General features: G+C 37.5%; 1 protein-coding gene across 1 annotated transcript in view; it reads right to left on the reverse strand.

The window, feature by feature from the left end:
* RYR3 (ryanodine receptor 3) overlaps positions 1 to 25,354 on the reverse strand; it is a 420,504-nt gene that overhangs the window by 75,891 nt on the left and 319,259 nt on the right. The window contains exons 70-77 of the mRNA XM_078391770.1: positions 24,845 to 24,859; positions 20,424 to 20,594; positions 19,070 to 19,129; positions 16,062 to 16,193; positions 13,074 to 13,186; positions 7,790 to 7,886; positions 2,779 to 2,885; positions 1,454 to 1,505 (exon numbers count right to left, since the gene is read on the reverse strand). Of these exons, the coding sequence (XP_078247896.1) occupies positions 1,454 to 1,505; positions 2,779 to 2,885; positions 7,790 to 7,886; positions 13,074 to 13,186; positions 16,062 to 16,193; positions 19,070 to 19,129; positions 20,424 to 20,594; positions 24,845 to 24,859 (747 nt within the window). The remainder of the gene's footprint in view (positions 1 to 1,453; positions 1,506 to 2,778; positions 2,886 to 7,789; positions 7,887 to 13,073; positions 13,187 to 16,061; positions 16,194 to 19,069; positions 19,130 to 20,423; positions 20,595 to 24,844; positions 24,860 to 25,354) is intronic.

A 25,354-nucleotide genomic window follows, 5' to 3' on the forward strand; every position in this document is an offset into this window, starting at 1 on the left:
TTAAAGTACTGTACCAGTGCACCACTAATTGGGGTGAGATATATCAAAGAAAGAGTGACAGATTATTGAAAGAAATGCCCTCTGTGGGAGCATAGCATGTAGGGGGAGAGGTTAAAATGTTTTTCTTCTTTTTTGTGGGGGATATTTAATATTATTTATAAGTATTACATTTTACTTTCCTGTTACATGTTTTGTTATAGCCTTTGAATTTTGTATTAATTTTTATATTACAATATTTTTAAATGCTGTATGCCTAGTCTAAGCAACCATTTTGTATTAGCTCTGCATGTTAAGTATTAACCCTGAACTTCAAACACAGTTAAATTTACTGGGTAGGCACTCCTGGAAGCACTTTCAGTTAAATGAGACAGACAGAAATCAAAATAAAAATTTTCACCTGTACATCCCTAACAACCAACTTGGATCTTGGCCTCTCTGTTTGTGTCAGATTAAATTAAAATCTCCACCAATGCAAAGTAAATGCCTTAACAGCTTAAAAAGCCAACAGTATCTTCTACCAACTATCACTCAGGGTTCAGTTTCAATTAGAATCTTCTTCAGTATTCTCTGAACGCTACGCTAATCGCCTTTCACAGGATTAATTCCATAGGGACATGCATATCAAAGTCAAATAACACAATCATAGCAAATCTCAGAACAAAAACAAAAAAGTAATTTTTATAACTCGGATCCAAATGCATTTTTAGCAACCCTTCTGGCTGGAGGCATTTACTCTGAGGAAGCACATCATCTAATTAGTAACACTGCCAGACTTAATACAGTCTAATAAGTACAGTGGTAATACCTGAAAGAGCCCCAGGAAAGCATAACAACAAAGCCCCATCTTTCTCCCTCATTATACAATACCACACCAAACCACTACGGGGAACTAGAATTGCTGGTGTATCCCCCTCTCTATTCTAATCAGTCAAAGACTGCAGGCTTCATATGGATGGTCCTTATGAAAAATGTGACTAAGGGCTGAAGGGGAATATGGATATATGCCATGAGAGTAGTAGGAGAAAATGGGGTTCCGTCATCCCCAAGGAGATCCTCATATCTATGCTACGCCTAAGGGGGGCTGTACTGAGTTTCAGTTTAACTATTTCAAACAGAGATTTAGCCTGGATAGCTCAGTGGTTTAGGTATCCAACTGCAGAGCCAGAGGTTGGAATTTCCATTATCCATTGTACCTCCTGCAAGTAGAACTAGCCTGTGTGGTCTTAGGCAAGCTACACAGTCCTAGGGCACCCCCCAGAAGAAGGGAATGGTAAATCACTTTTGACATTCTCTACCTGGAAAAGCCTGCAAGGATCACCATAAGTCAGAATTGAGTTGATGGCACATTATTATTACTGTATTTATTATTAGCAAAATTGTAACTTTATAATTCTAAATGATTTTTAAAAAACTAAATCAAAATACAGGATACACTTTTAAATTAGATACACACCTTTGCCATCATTGCTGAATATGCAGTATATAACGGGTCATTTTCCAGTTTGCTGTGGGGAAGTTGAAATAGTATTCAGATTGTTTCAGAAAAATAACTTTGTAGGTGTTAAAAAGGACTTGAAAGTTGGTGAACTGCAGTTTCAGGTATCATGAAAGCAGAGAGCCTTTCATCTTGAAATTTCCTGATACCATCTAACAAGGTTATTAGACTAAAAGCTATAGTAAATTCTCTGATAAAATATATTTACCCTCTGCATTCACAACAGAATTATTTTTTTACCTTATTGGGCCTTCAAAATGCCCAAAACCAGCCAGAGATTCTAGCCATGTAATTTCTATAGAACTGATTATTATTCCTATCATATCAGATACAAAATCTTTTCTTCACAAAATTGAAAAGTTTTGTTAATTCCAAATATTTCCTCAATGTCCCCTTAATAGGATTTTAGGAAAAGTGCAATCTCAATCTCTATCTTCTTCTCCTTATTCTTTAATATTTTTAAATACCATATAAAAATAAAACAATCACACACACACCTATAAAACACCATCTGGAAAGAATATTTAAAAAAATGACCATAATAAATTTTCACATAATTCAGAGAGTAGGGAAAAAAAACTATTTCCCCTTCTTGTTGTACTTAATACATATATCCTACTATATTCAATATATTACTGTCTTTAAACTGCTATGCTTTAGAAGTCAGTGTAACAGAACCTCATTTAAGAGAAATAGTTGACTAGAGGAATTCTCCACCTGCTACAAACAGGCTTTCTCATGAAATTGCTTTCTCATGAAAAGGGAAGGTCAAGGGAAAAATACATATGTCTCCACTTCATCTGGAGAAGGGAAAAGATTAAAAAAAAAAAAAGGGAAGCAAAACTCTAGTTTACACTTAACATAACAGCAGGATGGTAACTTTTGGCACTTCCCTGAGAATGAACTTTTCTCTATGTATACAATGTATCCACAAGGATGTGAGAAGGCACCTCTATTAACAAAATGATTCTATTTCTCGAGCTTGTTGTGATTTGCTACCTATAAAGGTAATGCTCTTCTTTTCTATTGTTGAGTTGACATGATTTGAGTCTAGGAAGACTCCTGTCACCTCCTTTTCTGAAGAAAATATTATCATTCAATGAACCCTATAAAATATAAAATCCAAAGTTCTTGTGTTGGGCTGTTTTAATTCTCTCTCTCCCTCCCTCCCTCCCTCTCTCTCTCTAGGTACCCAAAAGAGTTGGATCCTGCCAGAGTAAAATGCACTTGTATTTTTACAAGACTGTCATCTCTAGCATATAACAAATATTGAGTCCACTTACCTTCTTTCAGTGAGAGCGTTCCTACTAAAGTGAAGAATGATCTGGTGAAGAGGATCAGGATGTTTTTCAATCTCTTCCTCCTCCTCCTCATCTTTTTCTGGAGGGGTCTGTCCAAGAATTATATTGGAAAAGTTTTATCAGCAAAATGTATGTACAAATAAAAAAAAATGAAACAAAATGTAACTCTTAGAAAACATTTTATATTTTACTATTAGAGTCAACATTATTTTCTCAATATCCATATATTCAGGATCTTCACAGAGAACACGTCATAGTAGTGTTTGTAAGTATGTTCACAATGATTTAAACAGAACTACTAAGGGAAGATGTCAAGGAATCTGGTATCTTAAGCAGATTATGGACCTGATTCCTTCTGGCAGGCTGAACAACAAAGTTAGACAGTTGCACACCTGACTGTCACTATTGTATGTGTAGGGGGAACCTTCCTATCAGAGTCTCTAGTGTCTCACAATTCTAAGTCAGTGATAAAAGTAGATAGCAGAGGTGATCCTTCTGCAGTCCAAAATTTCAGAATGTTGAACTCCAAGACTTGGAAATACTGAGTTGCCTGCGGGTAATTTCCAACTCTGTCTCTTGACAGAACTCACATATAACCTATCGCAGAAGAGAGATAAGCTTCTGCTTAGGCAGTCCCCCCACCTCTGTAAAATTAAAGGAGGTAGGTAACTAAGACATATGCATGATCTCTTCTGTTTTCTTCCTGTCCCAGCACATGGATTTATATGCAACTACACTCAGAACCTCTGCTACAGAATGCAACTGTAAAAACTCTACTACATGAATGTTAAAGTATTAAGTTTAATCATTAATCATTAAATTTCTCTTACAAACCACTTGTAACTATAGCAAAACCAAACTCTCTCCATCACACAAATCATATCCCTAAAATAACATCTTAATATTCTCACCTAAATTCTGCTCTAACGTGATGACATGGGTTCCAGTTTATGAAAGTGCATGGCATATTATGGGTGTTAGTCTAAAAGATGCAACAAGATTTTTAAAAATGATTTTTAACTAAGCAACCGACTCTGGTCTGTAATCAGGGTAGGGCAACTAAGGCTTTGCTACAGGGCATCAACTTTTAGAGAGCTCTGAAACGTAGAAGTGAGATCTCTAATGGAGAGAGTTGTGAAAATCAATGGCAGCTGTTACTGGCCCTATATTCTTTTTCAGAAAACAGAAAAATTATCTTTCTTTGTGATGGTGGTGGGAGATACACAGCATTCTCTTATTTTTTCAAAATTGCTTGCCATTTCTCTGAAGAGAACAATTCTAACTTTTGCCTTCTCATTCCTCCCTTTTCCCTTATACAGAATTTGACTTTACAAAACGAGAAAAATAAATATTGCTAAAAGTTAGAAATTAAATTGTGACTGACTTTTTGCAATATAGGGGACATAACACTTTTCCTGTCTGTTTAATTTACTGTATTCACATCCACTGGGCATAACATAGATAAGAATGCAAAGATCTACTGCAGCTGAGTGTTGATTTGCCATTTTCCCAAGGGAACACTTTGAAAAAAAAAACCTATTTGAATTTAATCAACAGTTCATTTAAGCATGATTTCATTACCATCTGTTCAATGTTTTTAAAAGTGTTTGAAGCCTCTTTATGACTGAAAGTGTAGGTATCAATTGCTTAACTAAAAGGAGAACTATAATACAAGGGCAGTGACTAAAAACATTAGTGGTATTGTATTCCAGTCCAATTAACACATTTTATTCAAAGCACCTTTTTGCCAACAAAAACAATAGTCAAGGGGTAGTTTGCTACTAATGGGAAAGTATAATGAAAAATAATGGAGTTAAAACTGATGCCCATCGCAAGATTGTGCATGGCAAATGTGCATTGAGCTATAACAGCTTCATCTGCCAAATACATGGCTGCTTAAAACCTTTCTTCTTGGAAACTGGAAGAATGCACTAAGGACATCTAATAAATATTTACTGTGTACACTACCCAGTCAGTTCTGAGTTACGGTAATCCTTTCCAGGGTTTTCTAGTCACAAAATACTCAGAAGTGGTTTACTATTCTCTTTATTTTGGGGTGCCCTGGAACTCTGTAACTTGCCCAAGCTTACACAGTGTTGTTCATCTCCTGGAAGGCCCAGTGGGGAACTGAACTTCCAAACTCTAGCTTGGCAGCCAATTCACTGAGTTCTCTAGCCAGACAGCAAAGTCATTTACACCTCTGAAAATTATGATATATTTCCCCTCTAAACACTTTCTCCAGTAAGAAAAGTGAAAAAGGAACACTGGTTACAGAAAATATATAGAAGAAATTACAAATGGGTGATGATGTTGTGTCGACCTATGGATGTTTGTAGGGGCAACAAGAGTTTGTGCATAAGGGAATTCCAAATGTATTTATTACACAAGCAGATATACTGGCTGTTAATCAGGTCCAACTTTTAGGTGTAAGGGTACACTAAGCAAAATGCCTGTGAGCATGTGGACTGAACCGCCTACAGATATATGGCCTATGGACCGGATTACTGATTGGTGGAGTGACCTGCCTATGGAATGGCATTGAGGAAATCTTTGATTTGTTTCATCCACCACACAATGGACTGTTTCCTGTTGGCAAAAAGGGCTGAGAATTTATTCCAGCCTGGACTTTTGCATGACGGCAAGAGCAAAAAAAGACAGATACACAATTACTGTGGCAACAAGGCACTGGCTGAGCCTTGCTGGAACAGTATGGACAGGCTACAAGGCTGGATACATTCAGTGGCTCTAGGTTCAAAGTGTACCCCGATAAGATGGTACGTTGTGTGCTGTAGGACAAAGGAATGATTTTACTTTCTGGGAATAACATACTTTTTCTCCCAACTTGCCATCTACCAACACAGAACTCAATTTCATGGGTAAAAGTAAAGAAGTCAACCAGAATGCAGGAAAATTAGAGGCATATGTACGTAATTTTTACTTTTGCATATTTTGACTGCTTTGGGGGCTTTGGGTCTTAGTTTGCCTTGATTCTGAGAGAAGCTTCAGTTTTTACAATGGGTTATATTACACCTTCTAGGAGATTCTACACCAACCTTATACAGAGAGAGAGAGAGAGAGAGGGAGATTTTACTATATTATTTTAATTTTTCTTCTTCTGATTTTCTGGATCAATTCTCCTGCACATTCCCCTGAGTCTTCAGGAATCTGTTCTTTAGAACAGCTACCTTTATGTCTTTCTTTCTCAGTTTTTAGGCCAAACAGGTGGAACATAGTGAGCTTCAACCAGAGGGCTGGTGGAATGCTAGAAGTAAATGCAGTGTTTTATAAAGGGCTAACTGTGGTTGATAGTGCATAATTGTAATTTCATTTGATATTTTAATAGAGATTGATTTACTTTGCACTTTTCATTTAGTCATTCAATTTTACTGTGTTAGAAATTCACAGAATTTCTTTTATATGGTGCCTTCATTTTGTTGATCTTATTCTGTTTACCCCCTATAATTAAAATAACTCTTCAAATTAATTGCACCTGTGGATAGCCTCATATCACCTCTGGTTATACCTTTCATTCACTGAGGCAAATAAAGCACCTCATTTTTACTGGCCAGGATCCCAATAATGCTTGCATAAGGTCTGTATAAATTGCCATGGCTAATTGTGGCTAAATGATGAGGGCAAGGGCATGTCCAAGTCATATGCCTAGTCATACGGTGAGCACTCCAATGCTAGAGGAATTCAAGAGAAAATTAGACAATCATCTGTCAGGTCTGCTTTGATTTGGATTCCTGCATTGAGCAGGAGGTTGGACTCATTTTTAACTCAATTATTTTATGATTTTATGTGCCTGGTTGAGCAATTAAGATGTGCCCTGCCACCTTGTCAAGTAGCTGCAATTGGCTGTGGCAAATTAGACAAATCTTACCCAAACACGAGTAGGTTTCAAGCCACTGTGTTGTAGTAGTGCACATTACTTGCACGAATTGTGTTAAATATCACTATGCAGTAGCCTCCCCCCCCTCCAGAAAAATTCCTGCAGATACTTTTGAGTGGTCCATCTGCAAAATGTGAATAAATGAGGCACTGTAAATCTACATGAAATACTTGCTGCAGAAGAAGCCTTTATCAATTATCACTGCAATATTGAATGATTTATATATTTGCAGTTTAAAAGGTAAAGAATCTTATAAAACCGTGAAACAGTCCTTATAACTGAAGTGAATCTATCACTTCCTTATCTTCCCTGACTGGCACTACTTTCACAAAAAGAAAAGCTCTGTTAATGACACTTGGGAAAAACTAACCATTTCACACATACTTAGAAATCAAATAATAATCAAATTTCTCTACCCCTTAGAGTATCAGTTAAAAAGGAGATATTTAAAACTGCTTGAAAATTAACTACTCGGTGACAATTAAAGAAAATACTTTTCTTCATCAGAATCAGCCTCTACAAAAGACAAGAAGAAATAAATAATTCTCCCACTGTTGATATGTAAGAACACAGTTCACATGTATTTACAGTTCATTTCAATTCTACAAAACATAGCAAGCAAAAAAGCAACATTCTCTTCTAAAAGCTTGAAAGGCTAAAGTAAAGGATGGATTATGTAATAGCCAAAATTCTAAAACGCAAAGAAGTATTAGTTGTGTTAAGGCTTCAGATGAATTTTAATGAAAACACCGGAATAGTTAAGCTGAACAAAGAACAATCATCCGTTTGTTGGGCTCTAGTTCTAAAAAAAATTAATGACATATAATTTATATGAAACCATAAGCCACAGCTCTGCCCACGCGCATACTGCATTTAACGCCTATACTGCATATCTATGATTTATGTAGCAGGTGAAAAATTTCCATTTAATGAATACAAGAACTATGGCAGAGAAAAAAGCAATACCTGCTTTACTATATATATTTCTTGTAAAGCAGGTATTGCTTTTTCTGTGCTATAGTATATATCTATATGGAGTACAGTATATAATGTTGATTAATGTGGGCATTTGAAACCACACTCTGTTATATCTATACTTACAGCCAAATCTTGAACTAGCTTCTCCTCAAAGGAATATTCCTCTGTTTCTATCCAATATTTCTGATAACCATGGAGGAACAGGTTAATAGAGCGATGCCTGAGGGGCATGAAAGTGAGATCAAGAGGGATAAACAGAATGCAGTATAAAAGCCTGGGTGGTTAATAATTAGTAAGCATATGGATTTTGTACAATTTTGTTCCTCTGATTGGTCAGTATATTTTAAAATGAAACACAGCAAGCAATAATCACCAGCTGACAGATCACAAAGGCAACCCATCCAGGGCTACTTGCTTTACTGGCATATGCAACAATTACCACGTTTTTTTTTTTTTTTTCATTTTGCACATTTGAGAGAAAAAACATTATTCTGGCAAACAAAGAGAAAAAAATCTCAAAAAGTACACAAAATCTGGGACCATAAAAAAAAACCCTTACAATTTCATCGTGAGATCCTCTTTCCATCTCTCTCTGCAATGTGATATACTAAACGAGGGCAAACCAAGCCAAGATTCACATCCCTACCTTTTCTATTGCAGAGAGGATAGGACCTGAAACTCCTGCAATACATGCTTTCCCTCCTACTACATTCCAAAAGGAAAGAAACCTCATAGATGCACAGCACTTTGCTAATAGTGACATTTATAAAGGGCTCCCTTTGGAGAGGACATAATTTACTAGCTGGCAGAATGGAAGCTAGTTTTACATTTCCCGGATTTAAACAGCACTGAAAAATCAAACAAATATTTCAATTTGACTTCACATTTCAAGAGTTTTTAAACATCCTCTTGAGTAAAAGAGGAATTTAAATAGATTCTGTCAAGCCTTGTACTGCATTCAGGTTGCAATCTTAGAACTTCTTACTATAGTGCATGTCCAACAGAACATTAGTGGGACTTAAATAGTGTAGGTTCACACTCTCAGATTCATATCTCCAATTATGATTCTACTTCAGCTCTGTAAGTTTCAACCAACCTCTCTTTACTGGGGAAGGAGGCACTGAGGAGATGACCTAAAAGCATCCCCTCTCCACACTTTCAGTCACAATACCTAGAATGTACCATTCTTTCTATAGAATTCCCATCCAAATTTACACTAGTCACATTTAACTGCTGCAGCTTATATTTGCATGATGTGCACTCCCATCCACTCAACAACTGCAAAGCTAGCTAACACTGCAGTTTGGTTCATGCTAGCAGGTGGGGACAGTGTACAGATGATATAGAATGCTAAACTTCATACCTGGTGCAGACAGAAGATCTGTACCATTTCTCCAAGCACACCCACGACTACTATGGAAGTTTGTTGCATTTCCCCAGAGAGGTGGTGTTCAAATATCACTACCAGGCCTATTCACACGGAGTGCTGCCTTTTAGTCTCAAATCTACTTTGCCCCACATCCACCCACCTTTCCTTTTATATAAGCATTCTATAAAATTATTAACTCTTGCATCTTATGAACTATAACGGCAAGGGTTATGAGATCAGCAGCATCCCACTTCTTAAGATTAAGAGCCACCGCTTGGGGTGGACACTGGTGATATCATAGAGGTGGGCAGAGAAGGGCTAAGGGAGTTGCAGAACTATTTCTGGCCTAACTGACTGTAACAGCATATAGAAAAGAAATCTGCATACAGTATATGGGTCAAAGGCCGAAATGAAACTGTGCTAATCAGATAACTTGGCAACTGAGAGTTGGACAGAGGGACAGCTGAGCAGGCAGAAAAACGCGGCCAGTAGCTGTCACTACTCCTGGTATAACTTTCATACTGTGCAGTCTTATGAACCATAGACATGAGGCGTGTGGAAACTTCCCAGGCCCTGCACGGCTTCTGGCAATCACCACCAGTCCATGAAGAATCTTTTCCCAGCTGGGAAGAGGTGGGGACAGGCACACAAGGTTTAAAGGCTTCCCTCCCCATACATAAATTAAACTTTATTTTCCTACAATATTATCCTGAGATTTGTCTCCCTGACCAGATACCTGGGAAAACATAGGAGCTCCCTGACTTTTCAGTTGTCTCTTTGAGACCTGACAACCCTAAACTGTTTCTAGGCATTTGGTCCCAATAATTTATAACAGTTCCCAGCTATAAACAAAAAACATTCTAAGCCTCTCTCCCACAGTGTTAAAAATGCAATGAGAGAATTATACAGTTCCCCACAGAAACAACCAAGTCCCCTTAGTGGCTGCACTATAGGAATCAGCTTTATGGTAACATCTCAGTAAATTCATGTAGGGAAAAACCCCAAAGCTGCATTACTTGTTTTTAAATGTGAGGCCAATTATTTTAAATCTATAGAAAGAGTTCATGATATTGTTTGGTCATTATACGACAGACAATTAAGGCAACTGTCGCTGTTTGTACTTTCACTCATCTCAAACTACTGCTCCCCCCTGTTCTCAGGTTCAGTTAGAGCTCAGAATAACAATGCACGGATCTGACAAAGAGGATTGCTGTTTATTTACAAAAACAAGTTTTGCTGAAAATGTACACTGAAGAAAAATTAAAAATAATACAGAAACTACTGTATTAAAAGAAACATAATCTAAGTATTATATAGTCACATTTTTTTTAAATTGCGGTAACAGGAAATACAGTTTTAAAAATCACTGTTGTGTTTAGGAAACACACAGCATACCAAGTGTCAAACTGCATTAAGAAATTACATAATTAGTTAATTATCTCTTTATTGCCAGCTTGCGTATGGTATTACATACTCATTTGGAAGACTGACCAATCAGAGTCCCATATGAAATTGTACAAACTCATTGTATGATGTCATCTCATTGCTAAGGAGGACTGTGTGCATAAGGAAGAGGCTCTCCATTACATTACCGTTAATGTGAGTATGAGCCTGTCATACTGAGTTTTTTCATGTATTGTTTCCAGCCATACACGTTGAAAGGTGCTCAGGAAGAAATTGCTATTTTTGTGTCTGAAGAAAAGCATATAGATTTTGACTAACAATACACAAATTGGGCAAAGATTACCTTAACTTTTAAATTATGCAAAAATCAAAATTTTAGAGCTCTGGAGTCCAAACATGCTCATTGTAGACACCTGAGGGCTCCATCTACACTTCTGTCTATTCCCAAAATATTTTTATGCAAGCTTTTTTTGGTTGGAATCCTCTAACAGCATAAAATAAAGATGTGGTTTGGTAGCAGTGCTAAGAGGCCCCAAATATGGCAAAATCACACCTCTTGCCCCCCAGAGGGAACAATATTTATTTTTTTAAAAATTGGGGTGCTCATGCTACAATGCCAGGACTGCATTTAGGCTGCAGAGTTGTCCATCGTTGCTATATAGTTATAATAATATTTTAATTATATTTTATTTTTAGTCTCCTTTGTTGTTAAGTGAAATTCTATTCTACAAATGTAAAATCCATATGTATATCACATAAACATTTGTGCATGCACATAAATACATTCTATAGTTATATCATAGCAAATACGGTTTGTAGTACAGCTGATGCAGAAGCAGAGATCTCACATTGTCATGAAGCCTAGGTACAAATAAATTCACATTCCATGGGTAGCAATGAAAATCCTATTTGTGCTCAAATTTGTTACTATTAGTAGATAATATTAGTGTTTTTCATTTTAAAAATACTTTCTAAATGTTAATATAAATGACACAGCAAGAGTGAAAGAATAACCTTAGTTATATCAAACTTTTAGCTAACAAAAATGAAAACAGAAAACTTAAAAAATATTGTGGCACCTCAGATAATGGCTTAAATTCTAAGGTAAGTTCAATTATGGAAATCTACAAAATTTCATAAAAATAAGTTTCTTCCCCCTACCCTTCTAAAGTCCTCTGAACTACTGGGAGGGTCTCTTGAACAATACTCTGAGTTTGTTTAGGGGGCAAAGAGACATGGCCACTGCCTTTCATGATCATGGTAAATCCCCTGCAAACAAACATCTAAATTGTTTTTGTGTACATTTTGTATATCTGAAATCTTCCTTCATTTGAGTGGTATAAAATCATCCTAAACATTGCTTTTGTTCTCTATAAACTTCCTTAAATTGATGTCTTCTAGGAGCCAATCTCAATTTGTCCTGATTCTACTGCTGCCATATATATAGCTCCATGACCCATCACCACCTGTGAGAAGGGTCTGGGCATTTTTTCCACAGACAGACCTAGTGGTTCTCTTCCTTTCTTTGCTTCATGAATAGGCTGGGTTTTATCCTTGTACAGGCAGCCCTGGGAAACGTTTATGAGAATCAGGCATGAAGTTTCCATTGTAAGTGACAGCATTATCATAACATCTGCCTCACTGAGAAACGGGCAAAGAAGAGGGCAGGAGTCTGTTTAGGAAGGGAAGGAGCGTGCCAAAACATCTACAAAACTCTCATTGTATGTTTACATGTTTATACAAAATGAGATGCTTCAGATACATACATTAAAAAGTAAGTCTGCAAGCTCAGAGTTAATAAATCTTCTTGGATTGCAATGTTAAACTATCACACTGCAATAAATCATAGAAGCACAAAATAATGGAGTTGGAAGGAGTTTATGAGACCATTGAGTCCAACCCCCAGCTCAATATAGGAATCCAAGCTGTCTAGCTTTCTCTTGAATGCCTCTAGTGTTTTATCTTCATTACCTGCAATACTTGGAATATTAAAGATATGATCTACATTTTCACATCTGTAGTTAAGAACAAGTAGGTAATCTTCTGTGCAAAGAGAAGATGTATAGGGAATACCCACAATTATTAATAACTGGCACAGAGAGGTATATCTAAATACTCAACTAAGGCCCACAAGCAAAAGGGAAGGGTGATCTGTTTCCTAAATGTCTGAATATATTTGGAGGCTGTCCTAAAGCAAAATGATGAAAAATGATATAACCTTAACCAATACCAAAATAAAACTTAACTTACCAGACATACAATGTCTCTTAGTATTCAGAAACAAATGAAAAAGTAATGAAACTGAATAGAAACATATTTTTCACATATTTACATGAGAAGGATAGAATGAATTCGATACTAGCATGCAAATACCAAAATGCTGTTAATTGAGAACTGAATTACTTCACAAAGTGAATCTTAGATCATATGTACAATTTACTTCTATTATGACACATAATGATATAATCATCAGCTAGTATAAATTACTGTACATGAAACACTTCAAATATGGGCTAGCCAACTAGACTGAATTTTGAGTAGTATTTCACAGAAAACATGTGAAGTTAAGAATTTCCACTGTGCTGAAATACAAGAGCAAAACTGTCCTATAAAATGACATATAAAAATGTGTACCTTGGCAGATTATACAACGGAGCCATTCTAAAACAAGCAACAACTGCTCTTTTACGCTGTTTTGACAACAGTTTGTGCCAAACCGCTTTCTTTGATCTTAATGGCTGCTCAACCTATGGGAAACACCAATATGAATGAAATATTTGGTTTAAGCTGATACCTGTTTGTAAGTCTAAGGTGAAATGCATACATGATTTGATATTTTATTTAATGAATTAATTAAGGCCTCAAAGTGACTTGCAAGTATTAAAATATTGTTACATTAAATTATTAAAATAAGATGACAGAATTAAAAAGAGAACATGAAAAATATTAGCCATACAGTAGACAGAAAGTCGAATCAAACCAAGCGCTTAACAAGAGAGAAGATTAAATATCTCAGTCTTTCATGACAAATGCTCTGCATAAACAGCTCATGGATTTTCCGTCGTGTCAATGCATGCTTACTGTTTAAATAGTCCAAGCTTTCTATGGCAATATCATTTGCCATCTTTGTCAAGGAAGGCAAGAGATCAACTAAAACAACGCTAACCTTGAGATGTCGGATCTGGCTACAGTGACACATGCCTTAGTTACATCCTGTTTGGATTACTGTAACACACTCTATGTGAGGCTGCCTTTGAAGATGGTTCGGAAACTTCAGTCGGTGCAAAACTCTGCAGACAGACTACTGACTGGCGCCAGCTACAGGGAGCATATAACACACCTGTTACAAGAACTGCAGTGGCTACCAATCTATTTCCAAGCCCAATTCAAAGTGCTGGTCATTACCTATAAAACCCTATACAGCGTGGGTCCAGGCTACCTGAAGGACCATATCTCCCTATATGTGCCTTCTCGGCAATTAAGATCAGCACAGGAGGCCCTCCTCTCGGTCCCATTGCCAGCACAAGCACAGCTGATGGGGACACGGGAGAGGGCCTTCTCGGCGGCAGTTCCCAGGCTATGGAACACTCTCCCTTGGGAGATCAGGATGGCTCCTTCCCTTTTATTGTTTTGAAAAAAGCTAAAGACCCATCTCTTCAGGCACGGTTTTAACAATTATAACTAAATCCCTGCACCCCATTTTAGCAGATAATTTTAATCTTTTTATGTTGTCATGTTTTAATCTTTTAATTGTATTTTAAATCATATATTGTTTAATTTATCTTTTAATATTTAACTTATTTTGTTTTTAAATTGTGTGAATTTTAATGCTGTGAGCCGCTTTGTGTCCCTTGTTGGAAGAAATGCAGCATGTAAATAAATTAATAATAAAACGAATAATAACCTTAAATACAACAAGGTACAATCAAAACCAGCTGGGTAAATGTGAAACCCGAAGCGAGGCTATAGAAGTACTCGCCGGAGTGTCGTCCTCTGTTAAGAGAGAGAAGGAAACTCAGACAGCGCCTATGACTTCTCACGTCGCATTCAGACACCAGGGGGTAGACACGGGGGATTTGGAACAGGGTATAAAGAAGATGTCTGTAGCTACCCAGACCAAGACAGAAAAGGCGGGAACCCGGGTGGATGAGTGACCATTGGTAGAGGCGGGGCATGGAGAGTTGAGGGAGGAGAAAGATAAGATACCCGGGGGTTGGGAATTAATCTGGGTAGAGAATCCCTGGACAGGGAGGAGTGAAAAGGTTAGGGTGCCTCGGGAAGAGGCTGACTACCGAAGAAGAAGAGGTTTGCCCCCCAGACAATCTTACTGGGGTGAAACAGAGGCTAGAGAGTGGAGGTGAGGTTTGAGGGAGGAAAAGGAGAAGGTAGAGAGAGAGGAGAGGGAAATGAGAGCATGGCATCTGGAGGAGGCTCGCCGGAGGAGGTATTCACCGGACCCTGGGACCCCTATTCCGAGAGAGCCGACCCCTTCGACCTGGAGAGGGGAGACGAGGAGACCTTACCCTTAATTGAGGTGGACATTGAAGTGAAAGGACCGGGTGAAGCTAACCCGTTCACCAAGGGACCTTGGTATGACCCAACTTTCAACTCTTTTTTACAAGATGCATGGACACCCTCGTTTGACCCATTGGCAGTGAGAGAAAAGAACACTGACCAGTTTAATGTTGATACTTCTTTATTTGATGTTCCAATAAACCCTAGTTTTGTTTTTCAAGATCATGCGCCTCCGGTGTTTGTGTCTGGCAAGCCTGAGGTAACCACTAATCCCTCACAGTAAGTCTTCAGACCAAACTCAGGCAAATTAACATTAAAGAGCCAGTACCCCACACTGGCCAGTAGTATATAAAGGCAACCTGCCAAGTTTACCCAGTTTACACAACAATGGGTTCCACCAAGCACTAAAGGTGATGCCACTATCTCTGTTGAAATGTGGCTCTAGTTTTATCAAGAAAGCCTCAATAATAATTCTATCTATTTTAGCCACCTAGAGTGGTTGCAATGACCAGATAGGCAGGGTATAAAATAAATAAATAAATAAATAAATAAATAAATAAATAAATCCCAGAATTGACTGGTTTTGGCCAGTATTTGTACCCCATGCTATTGGGGCTAAAGCCCATACTTTACACAATGTTCAACCAGTCCAGGCTGGTGTAATCTAATATATTGTGAATGTTCAGATATTCTCTCTGTAACTTCCAGATCTTCCAGTCTGGCCAATGTAAGCCTCACTAGAGAAATATGGCACTTGATAAATTCTTGGGAATCTGAGTCCCAGAGAATCTTTAACTGGATGGACTATCTGTTTGATTTTGTCAATAGGTTTGAAATGAAGCTTACGAGCCAATCTTCCTATCTTTGCTGAAACTTGTCCATAAAAAAAAGAATGACCACTCCTTTTATTTCTTCAGCCTCCTCCTCCTCCCTTTGTCTCAATTTTCTGTTGTTATAATCCAATGCCCAATGAATAATTCCTGACAGAGGTGAGAATTGAACAGGGAACTTGAATCACAGCCCAATCTCTCTTGCAACAACACATGCTTAGAAAAGATCCCATGTTCTTTTTTCAGACATGTCACTTATAAGTGTAGTTCTTCTTACCTGTTCCAGATGATAGACAGCTGCTGAGATCCTTTGTACTCGTTCCACAGTTTTCTCAGGATCAGTGGGTTCATCAGTTTTCAAGACATCTTTGTACAGATTCAACTGCCATTTTACTGCAGGGTCATCTGACTACAAATCAACACATTTGATTCAAATGTTTAAAACTATTTAGCAGACATATCTAGATCAATATTTTAGAGAAAAAAAGATAACATTTAACTGTTAGAGATTAATTCTTTACATTTGACAATGCCAGGTAGGAAATATTGGTGGTACACTGCCAGCGCATTTAGCCTTAGAAAGGAAAGGAATATACCGTATTTTTCGCTCCATAAGATGCACCTTTCCATAAGACGCACCAATTTTTTAGGAGAAGAAAACAGGAAAATATAATGTTTTCTTCGCTCCATAAGACGCACAGACTTTCAACCCCCCTGTTTTGTGGGGGAAAGTGCGCCTTATGGTGCAAAAAATACAGTACACCATTTGGAAAATCCCCCTGTATAAAAAGGCAGATATGTTCACAGCTGTGCTGGTACTAACAGACACATGCTATCCACCTGTCATTCAGACACAGAAGGGAACATTCCCCCAGCATACATCCTCGCATCACAACATATACTACATGTAAAACAATGGCACAATGCCCCAATCGATCAACAAAGTTCCCAGACATGCCTCCAGGAAAGGTTTCAAATCCTTAAATTTCTAGCAACTAACTTTTTGGAGCATAATGTACAGACAGGTAGAAGGAAACACAACCCAACAGAACACTTCATATAAGGCAAAGCTAGATGGGAGTTGCAAAAGGAGCAGCAACAACTCCAGCAGCTATGACCACATTGTGAAGGGAGAGAGATGGAGCACCTGGGACACAAATCCACATAGCAAACAGAACAGTTTTCTAACAGTAAACTGGCAACTGGTATAGTTGTGCCCTGCTTAATGATTACCCTACATTATGATGGATCCACTTTACGACGATGGTCTAAATGGGGGGATTTCGCTTAGCGATGATCGGTTCCCTGCTTCGGGAACCGATTTTCGCTTTATGATGATCAAAAACAGCTGATCATTGGATTTTCAAAATGGCTGCCTGGTGCTTAAAATGGCTCCCTGCTGTGCTTAGGGACGGATTCCTCACTATACAGGCACCGAAAATGGCCGCCGCATGGAGGATCTTCGCTGGACAGTGAGTTTTTAGCCCACTGGAACACACTGAATGGTTTTCAATGTGTTTCAATGGGCTTTTAAATTTCGCTTTACGATGTTTTCGCTTAACAGCGATTTTCCTGGAACGGATTATCGTCGTTAAGCGAGGCACCACTGTACATCATAAGCTCATCTTGTCCTCACCCCAGTCATAGATGCCAGGAGCACAAGAGGCAGTAGAAGCAGCCCTAATTGGGTGGAACAGCCCACATTTTACATACAATAGTTCCAGATTCAAGTCTAGAGTATAACCCCATGCTAAGAAAGGTGTGAAGGGCCCCTCATCCTTAGGCACACCTAAGCCAGTCAAGGTCCTATATAGGTTTAAGAAATATCTTGGCACATTCATCGACAGCACCAATCCATACAACCCCTTCTTGCCCCACTTAAACAGTAATTTGCCCAATAGGCTGGCTCTTCAGAATGAGAGCTCTGCTAGCCCGAGTGCTCACCCATCAGCAACTGCTCTGTTATAAGCCTTCTTTCCTCCCTACAAACTGCACGTCTCACTTGTGCTTCAAGAAGCCAGTTGTCTCACAGTAAAGTGTATCTAACTAGAGCAGAGAGACGAGAGACGACTAGCACCCCTGTGGTTATCACGCTCCCTGCCAGTCGTCCTCAGACCAATTGAATTCAGGTCATTTTGGGTTCCAGAAAGGAGATGCTTAGCTGTTGCTCCCAAGCAAGAAAGAAACCAGTCATGTGGCAAGGTTATAGCCTCTATTTTATGCCACAAAATAGATTCTGAAAGACAGCAGACACATACAACGCCCAACAGTCACCTTATCATGACTCCTGTGTCTAAAACAGTGTTCAACAATAAAAAAAATCTCTCCTTGTCTCATCATTGCACACAAGAATAAGGAACTGCAACATCTTTATCCTTACCAGAAAGAATGGCAAGGAATTTCCTGACATTTAGCAAAGCTTTCCATCAGCAAGAACAATATTTTATCTAAAATTTTACATAGGACTGTCCAATTTGCACACTTTTGCTAATTGCATGAATTGCTCCCAAATACGCTTCTAACTGATTTATGTGAGGATCTGAAGCGCTAGTGGGGTGTCTGCATCTTTCTTAACAGACAGCAAGTTCTTTTATGCTTTCTGGTGTGTACTTTGCTCTCCAGTGGGAAAGGATACTAGAGATGTTTTATGCAAATTGCAAAGTACATGAGGCGAGAAAGAGCTCTTTGGTGCACTAGAAGCAAGGAAGCCTCATAGGGCTTTAAAATTCTTCATTCTGTATTTTTTTTTTTTTTAAAAATAAGGTTGAGATAGACAAAAGCAACAAGAGCAGAATTGTCAACTTAGGACTTCTCTGCATGAAGTCTACATACTAGAATGTGTGACTTGCAATTGAATGTTGGTTACTTTTATGTATACATGATGGTGGTTGTTGACATGGAAACAGCTATTTTTTTTATGTTGCCCTTCCCATTTCTTTATACCAGTTTGTGGGATGATAAAAAGTCCAACAGGGTCATAGCTATGTTCTGTACGAGTGTAGGAGTCAGTGCCACTGTGTTTTCCTTATCATGCTGACAGTCCCACCCTGTTTATGCATTTTGCTAGCACATCCTTGCTAAAGCAACAGTTTGCACAAAGTATTCCATTAGTTTATCTACCACCCCATTAGTGAATCATGTGTCCTGTCAGGGTAGTAGTGCTTCAGGTCACATCATACAGTCCCTCAACTGGTGTAACTAGAATACAGGATTGCTCTGTCAAACATTTAAAAATGTTGTCTGACATTACAACATGCTTAGGTCAATGAACTTTTCAGATTTTACCTTCTCCTGCAAATGCAAGTTATTGCGTAAATGCTCTTTGACCTCTTCCTCTGTGTCTTTCTGTAGATAAATATGAACATATATTAAATTCTGTCATAGCAAACTTTGAAACAGCCTATCAAAATCTTCTAGTGAGGAGACAGTTTACAACAACCTTTAACTGGACTGCAATGTTTCATCAACTGATGGATGTCCTTAACTGGGACTGCTACCCTGCTTTCCAGCTTCTCCATGGAAGATCTTGAAGATCACATGGAATCCCTTCCATCATGTGAAAGCTTTACCATAGTCTCTCGAGACGGAAGGATGCCTAATCTAATCTAACCTAAATGTGAAAGCTAGTGGGGCCTTGGGAGGGGTGTGTTTTTAATTACTAAAAAGCAGTAATGTTGGTTAAATTATCCCAATTATGGTGACTTTCACTGACTAAAATTTCCCCAAGGATTTCTCAGGAATCTTGACATTTTCAGGTGAGAAATAAGTACAGTGGTGCCTCGCAAGACGAATTTAATTCATTCTGCAGTTAATATTGTCTTGCGAAAAATTCATCTCGCGAAACGCGTTTTCCCATAAGAATGCATTGAAATCTAATTAATGTGTTCCTATGGGCAAAAAAAGTCAGAACAAAGTCAAATTTGGTTTACAAAGGGTTTATTAAGTGCTCTTTAAAGCCATACATATTGTGCAGATGATTTTAAAAATTTCAATCAAAAAACTTTAACTTTTTAAACATCATAGAAAAACATTTAAAAATCAGCAAACATGAGGCAGGAACAAAAAAGGGAAAACATTTGTCTTGCAAAGCACGGCCATTTGTCTTGCGAGTCATCAACCCCCATTGCCAAAACCATTCGTCTTGTGAGTTTTTTGTCCTGTGAGGCATTTGTCTTGCGAGGCACCACTGTATTTTATTTCCAAAACACTGCTGCAGCATATGATGTCACCAGCCTTACACAGCATAACATATGGATTTCAACCTATACGTCCTAACTTATAAGGTGGCGTAAGGTTCTTTCGTTCTTCTTTTTTCTTTCTTTTGGTGGCTGATTACTTCTGCATCATTTCAGGGCTTTTATTGTGCTGTTTTGTTTGTTCTGTTTTTTTTTAAAAATACTTTGTAAGACATACTATTATGCTATAGTTGCCCTTTTTTTTTTTATAAAGTTATTTAAGCGCCCCCAAGATGGTGGCTTCCACATTTGTAAAATAAAAATTTAAAAAGGAACATAAAATTGTATGCGTACTTCGAAACACCTTTGATCAAAACCACATAAGCCATGAAGTCACCAATATATGAAAACAACCCCCAACGTGCTGGGTTTTTTTTAAAGAAAATAAGTTAAATACTACTTACACAGCTGTATCTGAACTTAGCAAGAGAAATCAGTTCTTGGTCTCCAGGGGTACACATATTCAGCCCAATGGGAAGTAATTTTTTAAGTGCTGCTACAATCAGAGAAGTCTGTATTGAATATAAATCTCCTCTACGTTTTGATTTTTTGCGTTCTTGATCCTGACCTCCAGACTAGAAGAGGGAGATATATACGAAATACATTGTGCAGTTATTTAATCATTCATACTAAAATAAAAAAATTTCCAACTCATTTAACCAAATCTAAAAACTTCTATAGGAATGTTTATATCTGAATGGTTAATTTTGTTAAAAGAGAAGTGAATCAAAGAATTGCTGTGGACAATATGCAAGTAATTTAAGAAGCACTTTACAGCTGACTTTACAGAAAAACCAAACACAGACATATTTTTAGGATCAACACATCTCTATAAATACAAATACACACACATACAAATAACATTGGAAATGGATTAAAAGTTATGACAGCAAACTCTGTATTTATTAGAAATATCAGTGTTTCTAGTGTCTCTGTGAGGGCAGGATTCAGTGGTGGACATCTGCATGTGAAATGACAGAATCCCATGGAATTTGGGAAGAGGGCTAATTCCCCCTCCCCACTGCATCTTTCAATTTGTCCCCCAGATCAGCTTTGGACAGGTAGAAGATCCTCCAAGCTTATTTTCAAGCACTACGGAATGCTCCAGGAGGAAAGACTGGGGAACAGAAAGGAAGCAGTGTTGGATTTCACTAAGTTTTATGTGCTTGTTTGCCATTGATCTTTATTAAAAATCTGATAACTGTAAAGTATGAGTTCAATAAAATTTTATATTTATGAGCATGTGTACTAGAACACCACTTCAATTTGCTCCATTACTGATTCAGAAATCTCATAAGGACATCTATTATACTGCTATTGGTAGCTTCAGCCACCCAAAGTGTAGAGAAAAATGAGCCCTAGGAAAGATATAGCAAATATTTTGCGCATCAACATAACAGCTGTCCTGTTCTATCCAAAATGGATAGGGTAGAAATTTCATTATAAAACTTTTTATTTAAGGCAGCAAATCAAAGCTCTGAGCAACAGCATGGCTCTTAACACGAACAAAATCATACTATGTACAAACAAAAATGCTCCTTTTTGAATTCCATGCATGGAAGAGATATCCATTGATTCTGGTGAAAATTGTGCCACACACATGAATTCAGGATTGGGCTCAGAGCATATAACCACTGCGAACAGTAAATTATTGCTAGTAAACCTTCCACATCTTTTTGTCTCTGCAGAACTTTTTATGGCCCAGAGCAGATATTTATACTAGGTCAGCACATTGATACAATAAGAGTCACTAATACTGGTAGTTTGCAAGCAATTACCACAAAATATCTATTCTAAGGGGAAAGGAAAATTCTGTACCTATGGTATATTTGGTAAATAGTTGCAAAAATTTTATTTTAATAGAAACTACCAAAACATTTAGACATTCCTACAGGTTTGGCAGTTTAATGTGAAGAAAAACATGATGTGGCAGTTTTCCTCAGAGACCGACAACTCAACAATATTTTGACTCAAAGCTTTGCTTCCAGAAATGCCTTAGAAAAAGTTTTCTACAATAGCAATGAGTTAATGGCTCTAGATTTAATGACATTAATTTGTACTCTACTTTGATAGCAGACAAACAAATGCCACAATGTATCACGGGGACCCAGTGGCGTCACTAATCTCTTAATCAGGGGAGGTAACTGATGCAAAAGAAAAAGGTAAGGAAGCACTAGTTGTTCTTTCTTTCACTTCTTGGAGGACACAGTTCTCCATAAAGGGTTTCAAAGGATTTAGGTTTCGTAAGATTCAGTTTGGATGAACATGTTGTTAACATAAACATAAGATAGTTAAAAATGCACCTAAATATTAAGAAAATGCTCCATTCTGTCTCTGCCACCAAATTTCAATCTGCCTAAATTACCAATCAGGAAACTTCCTCTGGCAATTGGAAAGCCAGAGCTACATAGAACAATGCACTCTCTTGATACAACTGTAAATTAATGACTTGATCCTTGAAGACATTTGCTCAGATTCATTATGCACTAATAGATGCCCTTCAGGGATATTAGTTCTTTCCTCTACGCACTACATTACTACCCAAATAGAGAATTTAAGGATTTAAGTGCATATCTTTGCATGATAAATGAGAAAACGTCCCAATTTTTCTACTTGTGTGACCTTGTGACTAGTCATTATAGCAGTTTTGTGTTTTATAGTGTTTTCTCCAATTATTTCTGCATGTTATTTTCATATAAATGATAGCTGCAACCTTGTTGCATTAACTAAAAGGAGTAAAACTGGATGGTTGTTTGTATGAATCAGCCTGCCATGTTATGCTTCTTGTTTTTGTGTGATTAACTTCACAAAGTGTTAAGAAACTTATTTTGTGCAACTTGTGCACAACATGTGGACATTGCACTGGAGCCAGGATGTTTCAAAGGAATCTGTGTTGTCTTAGCATCCATCCAATCTAGACCAGAACTAGGGTAGAATCAATATTTTCTGAGGTCCTAAGTGAAATATACCTGTACTTATTTCATCCTCTGAAATATTGTGAATGTTACAAATAAGTACAGGGAAGACAAGAAGTGGGATTGGAGATATTTCTTCTACCATGACAGAGACAGTTACCTATTTCTTTATCCATCACCGAGGTCATTCTTCTAGTCCCTTGAACCAAAAACAATCTCTTGGTTCTTAGGGGACATGAAGAATACTTGTTCCTCCTCCCAAGCCAAAAGTAGTAGTTCTCATTTGATAATGTGATATTAGCTCCTGGGCGAGGGAACTGGTAAGAGAAACAACAGAAATTTGCTTGTTCTTCTGGGAATCTCTTAGTGTGCTTGCTAGTGGTGGCCAGATCACACAGAGTCAGAGATTATGTTGCCATGTCTGATGTTTTTGCAAAATGTTGATAAGCTAGCTATGTATTACACAGTTTGATATAAAAACCACTATGTAAAAGAATAGTACTTTTTCTGGTCTGGTTTGACATAATGAAAAATCTAACTTTTTTAAAAAAATTGTCACTTATGACTTATGGTGACGATAGGGTTTTCAAGGGGTAGTTTACCATTTTGTCTCTTTAGTGAGTTTCCATGGTAGAGTGAGTCCAATATCCAATACTGTTATACCACACTAGCTCCTAAGAAGTTCATCTATGAACTTGAAGTGGCTTCCAACGTATTTACTAGACTACAAGGCAGACCAGAGTGTCTCTTTGTGGGGAGTGTCAAATGTGTATACATATATGCATTCTTTTCCAGTTTTCAAATGTTTCCACTGACATTTCATTGATGAACTTCTAAACTATGATGGATTTCAGAAGAAATGCCCCCTAGCTTAGAAATAGTTGCTGAAGCAACCAGATTTTAGTCCCACATTAAATAGGTCTTCCTCATATTCTGATACTATCCTGGGGTGGCAGGCTCAACAGTTATTGCATAAACAATCAGTGTTCTGCAGTGCAGATATACGGCTTGTGTGTTTAGATGCCTTTAGTGTTCAAAAGACACCACAAGAGCAAGCACAAAGTCAGTCTTAGACAGCAAACAATAATATAATGGTCTATCTTGGTCTTTGAAATATAATTATATTTCCATTGGATCTCAACATTATCACCCAATTTATGAAGTCCACATCTGTCTTCTGAAGCTACAATTTTATTTCAAGGAGGAGAATTTTAAAAAGACATGATGTAAATGTGCACAGGCTATCTAGTGGATAGAGGAAAGAGTGATGGACTAGGACACAGAAGGCATGAATGTGAATCCCTGCTCAGCCATGGAAATTCAAGAAGCCACTCCAAGAATATCTCACTTAGTCTGAAAGCCCCATAAGGGTTGCTTTAAGTCGTTTCCAAACAACAGCAACAATGTGCACATTATATGTCAGTGCGTTTGAAAATTGTTCTTTTTCAATATTTTTTTGTTGGGAATGATAAAATTCTTGAAATTATCTCATTTTCAATAGGCAGCAACTAATGAGTAACAACAAAAGCACAGTAATGCCTTATTATTTTCTTGTTTCAAATGTGAAACATTCCAGCGCATCCATCAGTATGCTGAGAGACCATTTTCTTGTCAATAGGATATTCAGAAAAAATAATTTGCTTAATAGGAGGATGGCAACAGAGGCAGAAGAGAGACCTTGTTGGATTATTTTGCCCCCATGAAACCAGGAATCAGGCATGTATGGATGAGGTGTGGAAGGGTAGAAAAACAAGTCTCCTGGTAAAATCTGCCTAACGTAGGATTTATACTGGGCAGAACATGTACCTTCCCTTTGTGACGCCACTGCTGTGATCAATGGAAAGAATGCTGAGAGCCTGGTCATCTCTAAAACTAAAACATAAAGACACATCATGCACTTTGACCTGTACCTTTACTTGCATGGCCTGTATGAAAGAAGAAAAATACAAGGGGAAAAAAAGTAAGTCAAGCTGATGAAAAGATGGAAAATTTACAGTCAATTTGAAACAATATTTTCCCTCTCAGCAGAGCAAGTAAGTCGGCAGTCCAACACTCTTTTACCTGTGAATAAGTCCCACAGAATTCAGTGGAGCTTTCTTTGGAGTATAGAAATAGAAAATTATACTGTAAAATGTTTTGCATCTATAATTAACTATTATTCATGAAGTCAAAACATATCATTACATGCTGTCTTAATAAAAATAATGATTTACTGTATCAGATTAGCTTCAGCTACTGTTTATTAAGGGATATTTAAAAAAATAAAGAACATCAGAGGATTATCATTATTCATCATCACAATTCTCCTACTTTATGCAGTTTAGCATAAAGGAAAATCAACTCTACCTTTACATAAAAATTGTGTTTCTTATTAATGCATAGTATGTCTTCAGCATAAACTCAATGAATAGTTAGTACAA

This window comes from Pogona vitticeps, chromosome 1 (assembly GCF_051106095.1).
Source record: "Pogona vitticeps strain Pit_001003342236 chromosome 1, PviZW2.1, whole genome shotgun sequence".
Lineage (NCBI taxonomy): Eukaryota > Metazoa > Chordata > Lepidosauria > Squamata > Agamidae > Pogona > Pogona vitticeps.